We start from the raw sequence: 21,890 nt of genomic DNA on the forward strand, positions 1-21,890 counted from the left end.
ATACCTCGAAAAGACGGGACTTAAGTACCTAACTCTGTATGTACTGCGGACCGAAGTCGTAAAGAATTGTGTTTTCTCCGCGAATCCTTTTAAACTTCACCACTGTATCGCGAGCTCGCAATTTCAGCTTAAAAATAGCGGAAAGGTAAACTCGACGATAGCGTTTCGGATTCTATTCCCGCCGACAAGCTCATCGCTGACCGTAGAAATTAATTAGCAAATATAATAACGCGGTTATTTGGGTTCACATTAAATTTTGCCTTACAATTTATGGAAGTGTTCGTAATCCCTGTGTTTTCCATTTAAATTTGTGTAACTCTATTATGGTAAATTATGTTCCAACGATCTAAGTAACGGGATCATTCGGGAAGCTTTGAATGGAAATGCAGAAACACTGTTCAAAATTTACGTCCGGGTAATTTGTTAAAAAGTATTCCGACTCGTGCACGTCGAGTGTTATTGAATTTAATACACGCGGGGAGTTGCATTTAATTAATATAAATGCCACTTTTACGCTCATTGCAGCCCATTACGCACCGAAAGCAACGAATAATTAGTCTTTGAGATTCTTACTGTAAATTCTGCATGAAGTGTAATTTGTGCTCGCGGGGCTGAAAATTCTCATAAGTTCAGTTCGCCAAAGGGAAAAAAATTGCATCTCACGGCATAGTTGGCTGCCTTTTCAGAGAATGTTTTATGTAACGAATGTAATAACTGTCGTCTCTGAAATACTTCTTTGAAGTCCCTTACCTTTTAAGTATTTAGCAAAGAATTTTCTTCGAACGACAAGATTATAAGAGACGCTGTTATATAAAGAAAGAAGACTGATTGAGAGACGAGACGATTTTCGAACCACTTTCCGTCAGATTTCTTGTAAGCTATACGGAGTGTTTACCCACGGTTGGGCAATTATTTTAAAAATAACCAATACCAGACGAAAAGCAAGAATTTAATTAACTTTGTTCTTTATCTGAGTAGAGGAGAAATTAATTTAATTTTCTTATACAACGAGATTTGCAGAAACGTTTATTAGAAAGCTCCTTGACCAGGAATTTTCCTCCCATTGATATTTGCGTAATTGACTAGGCTTGAATAGAAAGTTACGATCACTTTTTCTTATCCTGTTCGAGGCAGATCACTATTGTGTTGACGTATCTATTTTTAAAGGAACGTGCAAAGAGTAACGTGATTAATCCATTTATACCCCCTCGTTGCCATTGAAACCATTCATGACGTTTCAATGGAACTGGAATACCGAGCAACAGGAAAATTGTTACGATAGGTTCCTTCAGACAAATATGATTAAGGCAATGATCCATCGATCGTGGGAAGTTTGACGGTTGATCGGGAAATAAATGTAACGCCCGGTGATCGAACGTAATTTAATTCTATTTGTACGAAGTAATAAGTGTCGAATTACAACTACCATCGATATTTTCTGATATCGAATCCGCCCTTCGCTTTTCCTCGCCATTATATAATATGGGTGAAGTTTTCCATCACGTAACGCGTTTCTATAACTGTCGGATATTTTTGTTTTTTACGAGAAACAATTAAATTCCCATTTCGTATTATTGGATTATTACTCGAGGGTTACCGTTCAATTAATGTTTGATTTCCCGGTATTTTTTTCGTGCTTATTGTTTTACAAAGCCTTTCATGCCAATTACTCTCTATTATTTAAATGCATGAAAGCAAACGTCGTTAGTAATGTTGAAAAGGGACACTTCAGATTAAATTACTACCTCGACTGTTAACTCTAATCGACGATAAATTTTTATTCGATGCGCGTTCTCGAATATTATAATTCCCTCTATCGCGGAACGAACATGGAAACACCGAACCGAGCGAAAATTAGTTTACACAATGAAGAGATGATTTCTTTATTTTCGTTAACAGGTCGAGGGTCGCTGTTTCGCCTCCCGATTCGTTTCATTTCTATTCTCAGCGAGCGACACAGTTTCCCGCGAATTTTTGCTCGGTTCTATTATCAAAAATAAAAAGAGAAAGAATTCGAAACAGGCTTCCCCGGTTGAACCGCGGGCAACGATACACCCGAAGTGGAAAGAAAAAGTCCCGGAGTACTTAACCTGTTTCCCGTTATCTCTCGAAAGCCTCTTATTTCGCGGACGCCACGTAGAATTTGCGCGGAATTCGTTGTTCCACGCAGGAGTAATTAAGCAGACAAAAGAAAGTACGAAAAAAAGAAAAGAAATAAAAAAAAAAAAAAATAACAAGAAAGAACGACAACGTTCGAAGGACACTTCCTTTCTCGCCGGTAAGCCGAGTCGCCGCAATTATTATCCTTTGCACATTTTTTTTATTCCCTCGAACATTCGCTGCCGCGCCGCTGCCCTTTGACGGACAAATTAACCAGACAACCGTACGACTCTTTCATTAGGTAACTTTTTAATGTAAATTTACTCGCGACGAACCAATCGAAAACGATAAAAAAAGTTCGCGTAAACATACGTTCTATTCGACCTTATTTTCTAGCTACGACGAGTTGTATATTTGAAATTCATTGAATAATAAAAAGGATAAGACAGTCTATGATATAACTCGAAAACAAAGTTGAATATGTACGTTTCTCAGAACTCTTTTTTCACGTTTCTAAATGTGCACGTTTGTAGTAGCTCTCGATGGGGCATTTTTCAAACTAAATTCGACGTCTTGGGTCTGGACGGAGGTCGAGCGAATTAATACGCAGTCACGAACGGGATGCGTCAGCGATTCGAAGGAGGGCGTAACGGGGGGTGGTTTAATTGAAATTTAAAAAAAAGACGCCCGAAGCGCAACATCCTGTTCCGATTCAGCGAAGGAGCCAGGGGAAAGAGGAGACTGCACGGGTCCGGCAGCGAGTCGATCCCTGGTCCCCGTCCCTTAGCCTTCACCCCTTTTCTTGCACCGGTTCCCGGGTCCGCCATTGTAAGTTCCTCGGCGTATCTCTGTTATCGAAGTAAATCCACGTAGTCCCTTTCCTCCCCCGAGCTCGAACGGGCGACGCTGCTCCTCGAAATAAGGAAGGACGAAAGGAAGCGCTTATACCTCGAGAGATATTCTCTTCGAGGGCTCTTCGAGAGCCAAGCTATATATATATATATATATACACACAGAAAGAGAGAGAAAGAGGTGTAGGAGGATGGAGGGTGGTCGTCGTCTCTTGGTCCAAAAGGGATTTGCGACAACTTCGGGACAGGGGTGGAGGGGTGTAGGGGGGAGCAGGATTCAGAAAGAGTCGTTGGCGATGCAGCCAGCGGGGGAGCTTCGTCGTTTCTTCGGTCTTTCGCTTGTAAAGAGGGCTTGCTTTCCCACCTCGATATCGCCGATACCCTCTTTGTTCCTGGGCTTTCTTCTCGTCCGCCTCGCATTAAGGATGCTCTGACCCCGTGAAATGAAAGAAAATAGAGCGGAGCGAACGGCCTCGGAGACTCTCCTTTCGCAACGACCGACTGCGACCGGGGAAATTAATGGAGAGTTGATAATTGGTGAGAATTTAATCTTGGACTTTGACGGCTACGAGTAGAGATCGGGCAGAGACGTTCAGCGCGGAAAATATTCTAAAACCTACGGTACAACTGCGAAATTCACGATTCAATCGTTCCTCGAAACTCAGAAAATCGAGATTCGTTTATGGGGGATTTTTAATTCCCAAAAAACTGCGGAATGCACTTAGTGTATTTAGGGGCTGAGACAACCCTTTACGAAGCTCTCGTTTCATTAACTGTCCCCTCTGAAGGAACATCCAGCAAATAATTTGGATGTACCCTCTAATGAAACACCACGATATCATTGTTTTAAAGAATATATAGAACAAAATAGCTAAGAGTGTAAAAGAAGATATGTTTGCTTGGGGTATTTACTATCCATTTCGTAAGAAAGTGTACTTGAGTTAGTAGTGGGTGTTTAGAGAAAAGTCTCCGAATGCAAAGGATTAATAAAAATATGAATTTGCACAAAGATCCAAAATCGAATTATTATTAATACGCTTAAAAGCATAAAAACGTTGGATAAAAATTTGTAAGTAAAATTATAAATTCCTCCCGGGTCTTTTCTTCTCGTTTCGCATGCAAAGTGCATCTTCGAACCTTCAAATTTCTGACGCGATTTTCTATCCATCGATCCAAATCTTCGTGTTAGAAAAGATCTTTCTACGAAGCTAGCGTTTGTTTAAAACCGTTATCAGACCCGGGGATCGATTCCATTTCAGAAACGTATATTTAGAGCAGTTCTTTAAAGGATGCATCGCCATTAAAAGAAAAAAAGGAACCGAGATATCCTCGTTCCTTTGTTTCTCTTTCAACAACGAAGCTTTCTTTTCTCGCTTCGACGTCTTCAATACGGTCTTTGTGCCATTTTCCTACCCCCCAACCCCTCGCTGCGTTAAAAACGCTTTGTTGCGGATTCAAAGAGAAAGAGCGAGCGAAACGGAAGACATTATCGAAGTATGCTTTCCGTCGTTGGCGTTCTTTATCATAACACTCGAAGATCGCACAAAGTTAATCGATGAAAAATCTTGGACGGAAACACGTCGTACGATGACAAACTCTAAATTGCTGTTGCATTCTTCGTAACACAGTCGAACGTTCTTAGTATAAATTTTTCTTGAATACAAATTTCAGACAAATTGTATTCGATAGAATTTCTTTCAAATTTCACGATACACATTTAACGACTGACAAGTTGCATATACAAATGAAATAAAATAAATTCAGAGTACCTAAGACGCCATTACGAAACCTAGCCTCTATTAGAATCGGTAATGGCGCATCGTTCGCGAAAATCAGCGAGTTCTAACCGCCCCCCTGTAAATCGCGGCAGTTACTTATTCAAATTACCCATCGACTGTTATTACTCGAAGGCAAATTACGAAATAAATCAGACGCTTTATCCCAGACTCCCTTGAAAGCACTCGGTCTCTTTTTTTTCGCCTTTTAACGTCGGAAGTGCGACTCGCGGGTGGTTCGATCGATCCTCGGAACGATCTCCCGCAAGGACGTCAGACCAGAAAGGATATACGTTAAAAGTTGAACGAATTAGCTTTTACAAATTAAACCCTGTCTACCCCCCTACCTTCTCCCCGCTCGACTCGAACTTCGCCTCGGGATAGAATTTAAGGGAATTCGTTCGTATATCGATAGACTATAAAACTTGGTCCGATAGAGGAGCTCGCCCCTCTCCCTCCCACGGCTGCTGGAAAATTTACTGGATACGATGTCCTCCGCGCTGCACTCCGGGCTACTTCTTAGTGCGATTCACAGGAGAATCCCTTCCTTCCAGGAAGATACGGACGTGGACAATGTTCGAGACCTCGTTAAAGTTTCAGAATACGAGAGGAAGGGTAGTCGTCGGTTGCAAGAGGAAGTTTCACGGAGGGAAACCGGAATACGTTAATGCGATGGTTTTCATCGACGGACTGTGTATTTTTTAATATGCTTCTCCGTTCGAACCGTGAAAATTACTTTAGTGACTCGGTGAATCGTGAGGAATGTTGGAATACCATATTTAATACTCGACCTCTTCTGGTTTCCTCTACTGTATTTGTTTCTTCTAATATCTCGTGAAATGTAAGTGCAATTAGACGGGTACCAAACTCGATGCAATTGGGTAACGATTTCTAAATTTTACCCAACTGTAAACGTATGTAAATTAGCTCCATTTTCCTGTATTTTAATTCGTTTATTTAGATGCTGATTTTCTCGTATAAACACGATTCTGACGCGATCGAAAGCAGAAATAGTTATCGGTTCAACGATCTACGAATAATGTTTCCTGTTTGTCTTACGGATCAACAATTTACAGAGTCGCTTACGGCCCGTTTTATCCGCGTTGAATCTCGTATCTCGATTATAGTTACGACTATAGACCGCGGCGTTTCGCGCTTAACGATGTCGTTTCCACCGTGTAACTCATTGCCGGATTAATGCAATTACGGCGTGGGCCACGGGAAGATCAACGTATCAGACACTTCTTAAGAGCAATAAAGCTACCCTTCTTATTCGTCGGTTAGACCGCATCGCCAACTTGTTGCACTTTCCGCTCCCCGTTCCGTGGCCTCTTTCCTCTTCTTTTTCCTGTCTCGATGGGCGTTTCGTGAGAATGTCGTGAAAATGGCACGCAGCCCGCGATAATAGTTAACTCGGCCACGCTTGACGAACGTTTACGACCGTCCTCGCACTTTTATTCCAGCCTGTTCCAAAGACCGTCTCGCGAACGCATTCAAATGCCTTCTCTGGAATCGATGACTCGAAAAATACTGCGTCTCGAATCTCGGACTAGGAATCTCCACGCTTGCTTTCTGTGGTCAGGAAATTTACTTACCAGTCGTCGACTTTTATATTTCGATAATACGGAAGTTTCCATTTTTTATTGAATTTAATTTCCATTTGGCGTTTGGCTCTAAGAAACGAAGAAAGTGAAATATTTCGAAATATATTGGAAACTATCAAGGATAGATTACTCCCACAATGGTAATTCACTTCACTGAACGAAGGTAAAATTACTCTTGTGTATTCATGGTTTCATACATTGAGATATTTAAGGGTTTAAATTGAAAAAAACACTTGTCAAGGGTCATGTCATGTTGAATTGGTTCTCGTGTCCAAAAATAGGTTTTTTAATACACTTTTCCCTGTAAGCAAAGTATCTCTTCGATAGAAAATATATATCTTTAGACATCACACTATGATAACTTCAAAAGAAAAATGGATACTATGTCCATACTGTTCCAAAATGAAAGCTAGGACTACAAACAGAGGCAGGGATTTTCAAACATCAGATATGCGAAAAGACTGTATAAGGTTACACATGTATAACTGCAAATACAGGGTGTTAGAGGCCAAAATAAGACGAAAATCAAGAATACCAATTTGTTGATTGAGGCTTCGTTAAACAGTTATTAACAAAATTCTAAATCAAATTTGTCCATCTACACGAATTTTTTTCTCGAAAGTGCGTAGGAATTCGTGGGTATGTCTCTTCACTAAAAATGATTGTAATTGGCGCTTGCAACTGAAAATAATTTTTTTAGAACGATTTGAAATTTTTCAATTTCGCCGAAAAATTTAGGCACCTACCCCCTGTCAATTTTTCTTAAAAATTCGTTTTTCATTTTTAGTGATTTTGTTTGACGCCCTATAGAAAAGTTGTCTAATACTTTTTTGCAGGTACCCATGAGCTCTACTTCAGAAAAAAGTTTCATTGAAATATATTCACAATCGTAGGAGTTATGGCTGTTTGAAAATTGGACCATTTTTATGGGGTTTTTCTCATTTTGCGGGGTCAAGGATCAACTTTTCGAATATTTTTGTGATTTGTATATATTCTCCATCAAAATACGCGTAGTTTGCTTTTTTAAACATAAAAATCGTCCAATCCGTTCAGAAGTTATGATGTTTTAAAGATACGCATGAAATTTCAGTGAAACATATCGACGCTATGGTCAGACGTGCAATTTTCGGTAATGAATTTTTTTCTCGAAACTGAGTAGGATTTCGCGGGTATGTCTAATGACCAAAAATGCTTACACTTGACCCCTGCAACTAAAAATAATTTTTCCAAGACGATTTGAAAGTCTTTTTTTTGACCCAAAATTTTCAGCACATACTCGAATTTTTTTCTCGAAAGTGAGTAGGATTTCGGAAGTATTTGTATTCACCAAAAATGATTGTAATCGATTCTTGCAACCAAAAATAATTTTTCTAGAACGATTTGAAATTTTTGAATTTAATTGTTAATAACTCATTAACGAAGCCTCCATCAACAAATTGGTATTCTTGATTTTCGTCTTATTTTGACCTCTAGAATCCTCTATTAAAATTTTTCCCAGGGTTGGCCGAATATCCTGTATATTGCTAATAAATCGTTGTTGAAAAGAAAAGGTTCTCGTGCAGCGAAGTGCAGCATCCCCTACAAAACCCGTATTTAATAACCTATCTACTAGATTCATAATTGAATATTAATATAAAAAAAAACTACTTCGTAAATAGAAGTAACAGTGTCTAATGAAAACAACATTTGGTAAAAATAAATAAGATTCCTTCCATTTATAGTGTATCACCATTATACATTGTACCGATACGAGAATAACTATAAATTGCTTGCAAAATAAGAAGAAATTTCTTGTTACAGAAATAAAATTAGCACGCGTGGAGCTTCCAAAAGTGTTTCAAAACATTAACCAATCGAGAGAAAGAAGTAATCGCGACAGTTTTGTACCCAGAAGCCCACGAGAAACGGAATTTCGTGGGCCAACTTGTTGCTCTAGCGTATTCTTTCGTCCGCCTCGACATTAAGCTCGCCTTCTTTCGACGCCATCGCGCTCTGTACTTGTTCGAGGATGCTCGAAATAGGTCCACGGGTCGCGTTAAACGTACGTATCGCCCCCGTCGATGGCATTACACCCGGATATCGAGCAAATGGGGTGAAGAGAGGAGTCTTTAGCCGTGGAAACGGCCGTAAGGTTGTCGCGCGAGGGACGGAGCTTAGATGTAAGATAGGACGACGAAACGTGTTTGTCGTTGTTCGGGATTTCCGGGATATTCAGGGTGTAGGCGAAAGATACGGCCAAACATTGGGGAAACGTTCCTGGAGGACGAAAACATGGCATAAATTCGAAAACGCTGCAGTATCCTTGTTGAACCTTCACCGTTTAGAGTTTATCCTGACGTTGGACATTTTGTGGGTCTGCTTACAAATAATTTCTCTATAATTGGCTTCTCAGACAAATTCGATGCTATCTCAAATACTATAGCGGTCTCTGTTCAATTTCCTAACCGTCTTATGTTACAAAAATCGTCGTTGCGAATAAAGACTGAATATTCTACAGTTAAATATCGTTTAATTCGATCACACGACCAATAGCTCTACAATTTCACTAGTCTCAAATTAATTCGAAAGATTTACACGACAATATTTTCTCTAATTTCGACGATTAGAGTGGTATTTATTGAACCAAAGTTTCGAGATGTAAATGGTCTCTCCGTTCTTATTAGACGACTTTCGTGTTCCAGGAACGGCCACATGCTGACGCATCGAAACAAGAAGCCGTACGAATGCAAAGCGGAAGGATGCGGCAAGTCGTATTGCGACGCGAGGAGTCTCAGAAGGCACACGGAAAACCATCATGCCGGCAGCAAGGTGAACGAAAGCGTTAGTCCTAGCAGTCCCACGACCGGTCCTCATACTCCGAACACGCCAGGAAGCAATCCCAGCACTCCCAGCACGCCTGGCGCAACATCGACGCCGAATGGCCACGGACATCCGGCCCTGAAGCAACTGCTCGCCACGGAACCCACGCAGACGCAGCAGCAAAAGGTAAATCACGTCGTTTTTTCTTACCTATTGTTAGTTTCCTTCTTCGTAGGCGTCGAAGAGCACGCGAAAGGGGCCTCTGACTCGTCATGAAAGGCTTTTATCGAGTCTGGGTCGTTTGTGACCCACGCTATTTTACTTTGGTCAACAGTAAGGTAGAATAAAATTGCTGATAATTTTGTAGGGTTCAGTGACCTCTTAGAAAGTATTTCGAAAAATGGCAGTATTCATGGTAAAAGAGCTCGTCCCCTTTGAATTTTTCTTCTTTTTCACGATGAATATTAATTAAATATATGTAACATGAATGAGATATATTTCACGATGGTAATGCAATGATTTTGATGATCAGATGATGTCTGAAGTTATCAAGAGCAATAAGTAAAGAGGAACGTACGGGATTAGATTCAAAATAAAACAATAAATAAAATACGATGGTTACTCGTGTGACGCAATTTATGAATAATTCATGTTGCGATAATAAAATAAATGTATCTTAAACGGAGGCTGCTATATTTATTTAATTACCGTAACATAAATTGTTGATCAGTTGCGTCATACGAATAATTATTTCATTCCAATTTACAAAGCGTAACATTTAATTATTCACGAGTACCATTTCTTTCGTAGCTCACATCTTACCTTTATGTGCATTATCTGTATCTCTAAATCAGTCTCTATTGTATTACGTACGTTTAATTAATTCCTTCTCACAATCCAATTTATATTAAAATTTAAAAGTTGCATTTTTCTAATTGTCGGGTATCGGGGACCGAACGAAGGAGATTTTCTCGTTCGCAAAACACCAAGTCGCTGCCAGGAGATCCGCCAGGAGTAATTTGATCCAAAAGCTTGCCACGGTTCAGTCGATATGTCGTGACACCGTTTTCTCGAAATTGCCCTGATATTGGTTCGTCTGAGATAGGTTTAAAGGCTTACAGCACAACCTGCCGGATGAGTCAACGCGGATCTGAAGATCCAACGACGTAAGAGGATTACGTGAATCTTTGACGATCGCCGAGTATGTTGCGCGACCTCTAACTGCGCCCTCATTAATTTTTATACGTCATTCGCAGTGTTCAATTTGTCGTGTTCCGGATCGAACCGGCTCGATGGCAGGATTCTGGGAATTATACTTGTTCCCGCGGTCCGGTACTTTCAGTACTACGGTTATTGCTAGCAATTCTTAAGTAACGTCGTTTCGAACGCGATTGATCCGCTTGCAGTGGTTAATCATCGAGAAATTGGGGCTAGTGTAAGATTATGTTTCTGTTGATCGAACTTGTTTCGTAGCTCCCTTCATTTTCTTCCGAAACTCTTTTCTTTTTAGGGAGTGGTTTTTGAAAATTTTGAATTTATACGATTTATACGCTTTTGGGAATATTAAATGTTAAATTCCTGGGCTCGCGAGCAATTATTTCTCATTCTGAAAAGTCTGACGATTCCAACGTTTCCTCGTTTTATTATTAACTCGGATGAAGCGACAATTTTTCTTCGTATTAGGGCTGATTAAACATCGTTACTCACGATTACTCGCGTTTCATCGTTGTACATCGGTATAATGCGTGCAACGTGACACCTTCGGTCTCCACTCTCTACTTACGCGCAATGTTGTAGCTACACAGCTATCGTATAATACGTGATATTTAATACTGTCGACGACGTATGATCTGTAGCTACTGCTGACTGGTTTCAACAAACTCTTACTAATGCTACTGCTGGCTGATTATTTGCTAACACCGTCTACTGTTGGTAGACATCGCTAGTGTGTACTACTGGAAACGATGGCTGACTAATACGGCCTGTTTCTACTGTGTTAATAATGGTCCGTAATATCAACACTGTTCGTCGAGGCTGCTGCATTACCGCATTCTTGACAATTGCACGCCCTAATTTGTTTGCATTGCATCGCGAACGTGTTCTGCGAAATAACACGGTTACATAACAATGTCGTAATTAAATTCTCTTATCGATATCGTCGATTCTCTTCTCCGTTTAAACGTTTGCGAAAATCGTGTTTACGAATAAAATAGTTCGAAGCTTCCAAGGGTCTTTACGATCGCTCTAGGATATTGTTCTTGTGGTAAATATTCTTGGACAACATCCTCCTGTGGTTATATTCCGTTCTATCGATTCTTCTTTCGATAGTTATTATTCTGTCGAACCGTACGAAGTGTAATAAATCGTAATGGATATAATATTTCGTTAAATTCGAAATTTTTTAGGAAAGATTCTTTCCTCGATGTACGAGATTGAAATTAATCAACGTTTTAAAACAGAAGTTAAAATCGTGCAATTTCTTACGAGACCAAAACTTTGATTTTAGACAATCATAAACTACAAAACATAAAATCCGACATAGTAATTATTTTCGTAACCTCATTACATCCTATTCAAATTTAACATTTCCACTTGAGAATTAATTGTTCTAGAGAAAGATTCACCAAAATCGTGCAATTTCTTACGAGACCAAAACTTTGACTTTAGACAATCATAAACTACAATAGATAAAATTCAACTTAGTATTTTGTAATCTCGTTAAATCCTATCCAACTTTAACATTTCTTTAGAATTGTTCCAGTTCCATAGAGAAAAGTCCTGTCATACATGTCTGACTTGACAATCAAAGTGTCAATCTGAGAGACGTTTATCTAAATTAAATAAGTAATATTCCAAACCGCTAAAGTTTCGATAAAATAACACTCCCCCGAGGATTCTCTCGCGTGTCCACGTCCAGCACGTGGTTCATCGACAACCAGCAATTATCGGATCGAAATTGACATCACCAGTATCTCCGTGGCGTGGAAACGAAGCGGTAAACCGACCGTGAACCGCAATATTCGTCATCGAGTCGGTGGTTGCACCCAGAAATACCGCGACTTTGTCGTAACGGGGTTCCTCCGCCCCCGTCTTTTCGCGGAATCGACCAACCGGATCCGCCAGGATCGATCTTCATTGGCTGCGACCATCGACGACGGTACAGCGTGCCTGGCCATTGTCGGACGACGAAACGGCGCGAGCGGAAGACGGAACGCAAGGAATCGCGGGGGCGGAGAAGGTCGGATCAACCACCCTCCCCGTTGATCGTCGGGACTGGTTTCCCAGGCCTGGTGGAAATTAGTTCTCGGCTGTGGAGCACGGAATTATTGCTGCTTTCAAAGTCTCTCGAGCTCCGGGTGCTCGCCGCGCTTGCATCTGGGGTTCGAGAGGAGAAAACTCAAAGAAAAGAAAAGGAAGGCGAGGGACAGACAGCGGGGGCGGGAAGGTGAACGCGTACGAACGCGTGTGAGGGTGGAAGGGAGACGGAGATCGGGGAAACGAAGGGAACCGGGACGAGGATGAAGCGAGGGTAGTTAAACCGAGACTACAAATCTACGATATTGAGTTAGAAGTAAGGCGAACCCTTGAAGCGGGGGCTAATAAAATTTGATGACCGGGAACTTCGTAATGAGAATGAGACGGGGAAAGAGGGGGTGGGGGGTGGGAACCGGAGGGACGATAGTTGGGCAGGGGCAACCGATCGAACCAACCGACTATGAAAACTTCTCAGACGCAACGACTTCGTGATTTATGATATTTCAGCGTACCGTCCCCCGAACCTTTGAACCGTGAACCGATGATCGAGCTTTTCGCGATCAGCTGCGCGATCGTTATAACGTTACACCGTTTTCGGGAGTTGCCACAATTGTAGAATAACTCACTACCGATTTCAATAAAATTAAAATGTGTTGTTAGGGGCGTCGTATTAAGCAAATTTTACCTTGCATGTTATAGGGGATTGAACTTAGTTTCTGAGATATTAACGAAATACTTTTAAAATTATTACAATGGTTTTCATTTACACGTGTTCGACCAGACCTGGGAAAAATTTTAATGGGAGATTCTAGAAGCCAAAATAAGACGAAAATCAAGAATATCAATTTGTTGATTGTTCTAAAAAAATTATTTGCAGTTGCAGGAGTCAATTACAATCATTTTTGGTCAATACATATACCCCCGAATTTCTACGCGTTTTCGAGAAAAAAATTAGAATAGATGGTGAAATTTTTCAGCGAAATTAAAAAATTTCAAATCCTCCTGAAAAAATTATTTTTGGTTACAGGGATCAATTACAATCATTTTTGGTGAATAGACATACCCTCGAAATCCTACGCATTTTCGAGAAAAAAATTCTTCACCGAAAATATACTGTGTGGCCGGAATTGTTTCTATAACTTTTTAACGAAGCCTCAATCAACAAATTAGTATCCTTGATTTTCGTCTTATTTTGACCTCTAGAATCTCGCTTACCGTTACTTTTACAACGAAAATGTGTGTAATAAGAATTGTTAAAAATCGAATTTGGAAACTTTTATGTTCGACAGAAATTTTCGATGGAATCGATAGTATCCAAGATACAACTTTATTTACGTTTTACAAGGACGTAGACAGTGATCGTACTCTTTCTATTAACACTGGATCCCCACTCTAGACGTAAACGTTCGCTTCTCGCGATAACGAAACAAACACGGCTCAGAGGATGTTATTGTCGACAGTATTCCGCGAGACCTCTAAATGTCGAGTCGTAGTCCCTGTCCAAATTTAGATCGTCGTTATTTGAACGTGTTACAACGTTTCGCAATTATTCCACAATATTACGGTGTCTACGACGAAAGAACCGTCAGAAAATAAAGAAGTTCTTCACGAGCTGATAGCGAAGGTAATAATGAACATTCTCAAAGTGACGAATATCATATTAAAGAATTTCGAAACTCTAACAAACTAAATCAATCACATATAATTTTATGTAGGTTTACGTTGTGGTCGGAGCGATAAAAATAACGAATAGAAAACAAATTTATATCACGCTCACGATTGTTTATCCCAACTCAGAAGTTCGTACGAGAGTTCAACTAACGTTTGAAATTACGCAAACGCTATTCTGCCACCTTTCGCCTCTGTTCCGCTTTTTCACTGGATTTGGAACCACGAACACGTACAGTGAGTTTTTTATTTGAAACTTCCAAAAAGTCCGTTTTTATTTGTTGAAGCATAATGGCAGGTACGAATGCTGAACGACCGACGCGCGAAGTAGAAAAATACTACCCGTAGCTGGAAAGGTTGCCCTTTAAACACAGCACTCGGGCGCCAAGAAAAAGGTCGGTTTTATGCACCGTGAATGTACCGACGTAAAAACGTTAAACTGTCCTTATTAAAAGTCTCCCGGGGGAATATTAACTGCGACTAATTTCGGGGGCGAGCGTTGTCACACGCGAAACACGTAAAATGAAAGGAATGTTTTTACGGCGGTATTTAGTGCGTTATACTTCGCGAGAGCACAAAAATAACAGAAAATAATAGAGTATTCGTGGCTAGCGATCTCGAAAATTTCTATTCGGTTCAAATTCTTTTGGGTGCCAAAGTTCCCAACGACTGGAACGCTACTGCGCTCGTATATTACCATAAAACACTAACATAGTTAAAAACACAGTCCTACAAAAGAATAACATCAAACTGAGCCCCCTGTCAAAGCTTTTTTGTACAATTTTTGAAGTCATCGATTAATGATTCGTAAAATGAACACCGTTTGGGTTAGCACGTTCATTTTTCGTACAGTGGAAGTGAAATTCGACACCAACAGATGTGCGCGGTGATATCGTTGAGGAATAGAGGTGTTCATTTTAAGAATCATTGCAAGAGAACTCTTTCATCGACTCGATAGCTCTGGTTGGGGAACAGCTATATGAGATTTGGTGAATAATTTGCAGTCTCGAGTGCGTGGGAGTGACGCACGAGCGTAATATGTGCCACACAGGTGACGGGGCGCTCGTCGCTCGAAAGTGGTGGAAGAATGGGACGGTAGGGGAGGGAATGTCGAAGTAATTCGACATCAAAAGGCGTTTGTCGGTCGTTCAACCGGGGCCTCTGATTGCGTCGTAAAGACGGCGTGTCTTAGAAATCACGGTTATCGCGGCAGAAAATCACTTTCTTGCTCGCGGAAGCGTGCACGCTCGACAAAAGCAGCCAGGGCCAAGGTGCACAATAAAGAGGCGTTGCACCGTCAGGATGCGACGTTAGAAACGCGTTGCTTGCACCGTGGTTGCTTCTTTGCTGGCCCCGTAATTTGGCAATTTCTCAAATCGATGACAATTTTTCAAATTTCTGTTTGGATGGTTACTGGCTCAGACTATAACGAATATAGAATAAAATTATATAGAAAATATTCGTTTCCAAGTATATAATAGTATATAATATTAGTATATAAATTATATATTGTTTGTAACAGGATTATTCTTCTTTTTCTTCGTGATTTGTTTGTTCATTACACTTATTTCGTTGAGCTATTTTACGATGTACATTTTCTTCCCAAAGAATGTTGCATTAATAAATCGACCCGTACGTGGTGGAGAACGTTCTATTAAGTTTAAGTTTGTGTCAACGAATATTAATTCGCAATTTTCCCTCTCGTCTCGAATTAGGATTAGAGATCGCGGCGGAACAATATACGAGAACGCATCGCTGCTCCCATTCATCGGGATTTATTTGCAAAATTAAGGATGACATCGACTTCGTGCGTACACGAATTCTCCGTCCGTCCATGATTAAGGACAATTTGCGGAATTCCCGCGATTCGTTCGATTCTAACTAATTACTGAAACTGAAATTCCATCGACACTTGGTGCCTCTGCCGTTGAAAATATTTTTCCCGTGCTTCGTGCGTTTTATCGCGGACCCGTGCGCTTCGGACTCGATTTTAATCATATTAAACTTGAGGCATCCGGCTCTTTCACCGGCGGTAATATTGACAAAGAGTCCTGGAATTTCATATAACACGGTCGCGTTCTCATGGAAATTCATTCGAGTTTGCGAATCACGGCCGCGTCATAGAATTGAACTACGTACGGCGGACACGTAAATACGCCTCTGCAAACGTCGCTGAATACTCATTAGCTAAGTGTCTATCAACGAACGAGTATTTTTTCACTTACCTTTATTCCCTTTTTGTCAATCGAAGAATTTCTCTCTTACGCTGTTAGTGTCAATAAGTAAAATATCTATATAAGTAGAATCGTTCTCAGGTTTTCATTACACAAATTCATTCCAAAAATTTATTAATAAAGCCTTCTTCTATTCTGAATAAAGTCAGAATTTGTTCGTAGAAGAAATGGCCACGATAAAGAATACATTTGACTTACGAATACCTCGTGAAAGTAAATATGTATTAAGTAAATATAAGAATTTGTAACGAGTCAGACTCCTCGTTGTATGGCAAAGGGTTAATATTTTAAAAATAGACAACCATCGTTTCCTTAATTTTTATTATCCATAGCTTGTCTTTCATATAATTATTTTCTCTGCCATTCTTTTTCATATTTCCTTTCTTAGAGTAAAAATAATTTTCTAATTACATATGGTGCATCAAAACAAGACCACTAAATGTAGTTCCATGAAATCTTGTACCTTTTTGGTTACTCTGGTATATATTCGTGATTCGTGAATATTAAAGAAAACATTAAATCTCTGTTTTTCACATTTTCGAACAATTAATAACCCCCTAACACCTACCACTCGAATACAACTATGTTACTCTAATGATTTTCGTCTCTTTTTGCACCCAGAATCGCGTTTTAAATTCCCGTTCCATGTACGTGCGCCCAATTGATAAACGAGTGTAATTTTAATCGATGTGCATTTATATCTCTCCGTCCCAAGATTGAGATCGACGGTTTCCCCTGGAAAAGAAAATGGCACACACGTCGCCAAATTTGCACGGTTCCAAACTAGACGTATCCCTCAAAGCGTACTGCCAACAGCACCCCGACGATCGTGATCAACGTTCCGGTGATTCGTTCCGCATACAGTTGGCTGGGAATTATCTTCTTAGCAAGTAGACATCGTAAACTGGGTCGAACGAGAGCCGGTGGACGCGCACGTATCCTCTCTGTGTGCGTTCCTGCGGAGCGTGGGTGTGTGCCCGACGGCTTTAGAATCCCCCTTCGATCGAAATCGGAACCGTGGCCCCGGAGTGCTCCGGTCCGAAGCGACTCGAAGTTTGCAAATTACGTTCGACCGTGTTTGGGCTCGCAGCTGGTTGGCCAGCGTTCTCTGCACGCGTATCCTTTCACGGGATTCACCCGTGAGCGGACATTGCGATCCTGGCACCGGAGTCAATCGCTGGATGGAATTCATGGTCCCCCCCGCTCGAAGTTAACGCGCAATCGGGCTCGTCTTTTGTGCGGCGCTCGGAGTAATTACAGGATCAACTACGTCGGCCACGGGACGCTCGAGGAACCATGGATGCTCGCGAGACTCCCACGAACGTATCCAACGTGCGGTGAAAATTTCAGTAAACCGTTTAACGATATTTTTAACGGGAATATTAATTTACTCCCGACGTCTGGCCATTTAAACGATTCACATTTAGACGTAAATAACGTCAAATAACGTTTCAGCCGAGACAGCGTTCTGTGTTGGTTCTTTAAGGTATTCCAACTGCAGAGATAAACGCTCTCGTTCCATTCATATTTCGATGACAAAAGAGATACGTTGATCGCAGAGAGCGCCGTTTTCCGCGAAGACACCTGTCCGCGAAGATAACTGTCTCGCGTCCTCTTTCGGCGCAAAAAGCGTTTCGAAATGCACTTGAATGTCGATGGGAAAGCAGCAAGGGTTCGAAGAACTCTCTTGCTCCCGTGTCGAAGTAAAAATACTGAAATGTCGGGTTCCTTGGAATAGATTACAGTCGAATATTTGTAGAATTATACGATAATTTTCATGCGTGGCGTTTCTTTGGTCGAAAGCAAGGTGTTCGTGTAGCTTTCCATTGCTCGAGTCTTCATAAATGGATAAAATTAAATCATCGGGATATGCTGGTTTATGTTTATAGCTATCCAAATAATTTCGAACCTTTCGTCACTCCTTATTTTTCACCACAACGTCACGAAACTTTGGCATTTAATTTCCGAAAACAAAAATAAAGAAAACGATTTTCTGACTGTCTGGTCCCCTCAAAAGAGATCCAAATGCCCGTCGGAATTCAGTCTTGCGGGCACAAAGGGTTCAGGCGAGTTCTCCGCGGGAATTCGAGGACACCTGACCGGACGAAGAAGCGCACAACTTCTTTGCGTCGCATAATCACGGACCGGTTGGCGTCGACGTTGTCGATTAATCCCCTCGTAATTCCCGCGGTCCTCGTCATCGAATTCCCTCCGATTTCCAAGGCGAAATAGTCGTTTCGTCCCGGGATATATCGTATCTCAGCGCCGCCATCTTAACGGACTTACCGCGTAATGGCCTCCGCGCGGGAAAGCTCTCTCCTCGAGCCTCCCCCTCGCCCGGTCGACTGATCTCTATCCTCGTTTTTTCGTCAGCCGATCGAAACGGACGATTGCCACAGTAATTATCGTCTACCGTCCGACGGAACGAACTTTTAAGCGTCGGAGGAGCCCCGCTGCGAGAGAATCGTGCCTCGCTGATTTTAATGAAAACTCCGGGAGAACTCGACGGAGCAGTCGTCTCTATTGCGACCCGGGAAGGAGACGCTCCCTCGGTCCTTCCGTCGCGTTAACTCGCATTTCCACCGGCTCTCGGATCTTTTAATGCAGTTCTTCGAAGACTGTCTTTCCCGCGAACGATTAACGCTGATAGTTACAACGAGGAAAGAGCCACGACGGCGTCTCTTTGGCATTGGAAGGTGTCGGTTTACTTAATTCGCGTGCAATCAGTTTTCTATATCGTTTTCTGAATTAAGGGGCTATTCTTGTCTAGAATTCAAGAACAATCAATGTTTTTTTATTACACTTTAGAGTATATGTCGTTGACAGTATTCTAACTCCAAAGTGCCGTCATTTTTAATTTCTGATGCTTCACGTCATAGTCATACTTTTACAAAACAAGGTGCCATTTTGATTCTTTGAGGAACGGTCGGAATCATGCACATCAGCGAGACACTTTTTCTTTAGAATACTTTTTTTAACCAGACACAGTTCGCGTAATTGTTATTATCTTACAGAAATAATTTGTATACTTTAAACGTTAGTAAATACGTGTACTACAACCGATACACAAGTTTTATAGTTTCTTTTTTGAAAAAATCCCGAGAAAATGTCACATTCTAAACTCACTGTTCCAAACACCTCGGTCAATCTTTCCAATAGATTTACTCGAAACATTCCTCCAATATTTCCATTTCCATTTCCACAATAATGAATAATGTTCCTCCAAAACAGACTGAATTAACCCTTCAAAATCGCCCTACAGACAAGATTTTTCGATTCCTATTTTATTTATTTAGTCGATCCCAGCCATGACTAAGTATGTCTCGTAATCGAGTTGGAGGCGGAGGTAAAGAAGGCCAGGGAATAATTTAATAACTCCGACGCGCGGAATTCTCGTATCGTCGTGGCCTAGGAAAACATTAACCCTCCCACGGTTTCTCGTAACGGTTGATCCGTCTTATCCGTTATAAACTCCGGGGCGTGTTACGTCTGAAAATATCTACAGTATCGGAAGACACTCGCGAACGATACGCCGGGCAAGATAAACGAAGGAGAAAACGGAGGCAGGCGATGAACTTCCGGTAGGGGAGGGAGGGCGACTGTCGAGCAACGGGGTTTCTAAACGCGCGGAATTTCGACGAATCGCCATCGCGAACGGAAATTGACGTACTTCCCCGCAGGAGCTTTGGGAAAGGTAGCAAGTGGCTCGATATCGGTCGGGACGGATCCCCTCCCCCCATCGGAAAGTGTATCCGATTAGCGACAATTCGGACGGGTTCGTTCTGTGAGAGGCTCTTCGGTTCCTTCGGAAGTCTAACAATATTATACCGCGACGGTTCTCCTCTCGGGGATGCTGCATGCAATCGTCCGAGCGTCGTTCGTTTCAGAGATTACGGCTCGAAGGTGATCGGGGAAGTGAAATAAATAGGGGGAGTTATAATACCGTCGACATAGCTATAGATTTATTGAGGATCCTCGAGCAAACTGTACATTTTTCGCTTGTTCCCTTTCTGGACGCGAAACTAGTTAAAAATCAACATTAATCGATCGTCGAGTTTCATAATCGTGAGGCCAGATGCTTTTCATCGAGTTTTATGTATTAAAATCATTTTTACATTCGCGAGTTTAGCCTTTAAGTGGACTCTCAATCTTAACTAGATTATTTTACCAAACTGGTAAATGGAAATCAACTTTCCTTTAAAGCATTTAAAAAATAATAAAATAATGGAGGATTACAAAAATTTTAACACTGAAGGGTTAAACAAAATTAAATAGTATATTTGAAAATACTGTAATACTATAATGTATATTTGAAAGATTATTCGGAATTAAATCGTACATCGAAGGGTTAATAAAAAGTGATAGAACTGGAGGCTGGGTCGTTTCTGACCCACGAGTGGAACTGTTTACCTATCGTGTCGAAAGTAAACCCAGACTTCAGATACAATACTTCGATACTCTGTAATTTATAACGTTACATTAATTATTTTATGAAGAATTAGAATCGAAAGTAAGAGTGACAGTCCCAAATTAGTTCAAAACTATTTTTAAACAAACCTGTATGTTACATTGTCGATTATAACGAACTTTGACCTCGAATCGAACGTCGATTGCAGCCACGTTGCAGAAACTGGACGAACAAAGATCGGAACGAAAATATTCCGCAATTATTTCGTGAAAAGTCCAACCACGAAAGCTCGAACACAGACGGACGTGGCTGAAAGTCACACGGACCGTGTTACACGAGTTTCGCTTCGAACTTTCGCGCAAAAACAAAACGAGCGCTGATTTCCCGGCCCCGTGCTTTCATCCGCATCGCTTTTCGCTGGCTCGTGAAAAATAAACGAGCCACTGCCACCGGGTGCAACGTTGTTCCGGATCATTAAACTGCACCGGTTCGCAAGTTTTTCGAGGTCGCGCACACATCTTCGCGCGCAGTTACTCGAGGGCGTGGAACAACACGCGCACGGCTGCCAAACGGAGCGAAAGAAGAACGAGAAAGGAGTCCCGGACCATTCGCGTCCAGAGAAACAGGGGCAATAAGCTCGTAAAAACAGCGAAATTACACGATTCTCTGAAAAATGCATCCAAAGGAACTTGTGGAGATACCAGAATCTTCGTTTGGCTTTCATTCAAGTCAATTTTTATATTTGTCGGTTATTAAACAAACTGATCTTGATTTTTAGTAATAAAATTTACGATAATTTGGTTCTTAATTTGAAAACAGTAAAAATGCACGATTTTTTGAGAAATGTATCCAAAGTAACTAGTTATGCAGTTACCAGAATTTTTGCTTGACTTTCATTCGAGTGAATTTTTATATTTGTCTATTATTAGACAAAATAATCTTGATTTTTAGTAATAAAATTTACGATAACTTGGTTCTTAATTTGAAAGTAGTGAAATTGCATAATTTGTTGAAAAATGCATCCAAAGTAACTAGTTAAGCAGGTACCAGAATTTTTATTTCACCTCTATTCGAGTGTATTTTTATAATTGACTATTATTAGATAATCTCAATTTTGGACGGTAGAATTTGCGATGTTTCTTAGGAGAATTTATTTTCCAAGTCCACGAAGGGTTAGCAACGCGTCGAAAGAAAAG

The 21,890-nt window shown here is 41.0% G+C and overlaps 1 protein-coding gene across 7 annotated transcripts in view; it reads left to right on the plus strand.

Moving 5' to 3' along the window:
• The window catches only part of LOC143349937 (uncharacterized), a 539,266-nt gene that overhangs the window by 402,252 nt on the left and 115,124 nt on the right, over positions 1–21,890 (plus strand). For all 7 annotated transcript variants that reach the window (XM_076781601.1, XM_076781602.1, XM_076781607.1 and 4 more), the window contains one exon: positions 9,012–9,315. In XM_076781601.1, coding sequence (XP_076637716.1) covers positions 9,012–9,315 — 304 coding nt within the window. The remainder of the gene's footprint in view (positions 1–9,011; positions 9,316–21,890) is intronic.

This window comes from Colletes latitarsis, chromosome 14 (assembly GCF_051014445.1).
Source record: "Colletes latitarsis isolate SP2378_abdomen chromosome 14, iyColLati1, whole genome shotgun sequence".
In the NCBI taxonomy this organism is placed as follows: Eukaryota; Metazoa; Arthropoda; class Insecta; order Hymenoptera; family Colletidae; genus Colletes; species Colletes latitarsis.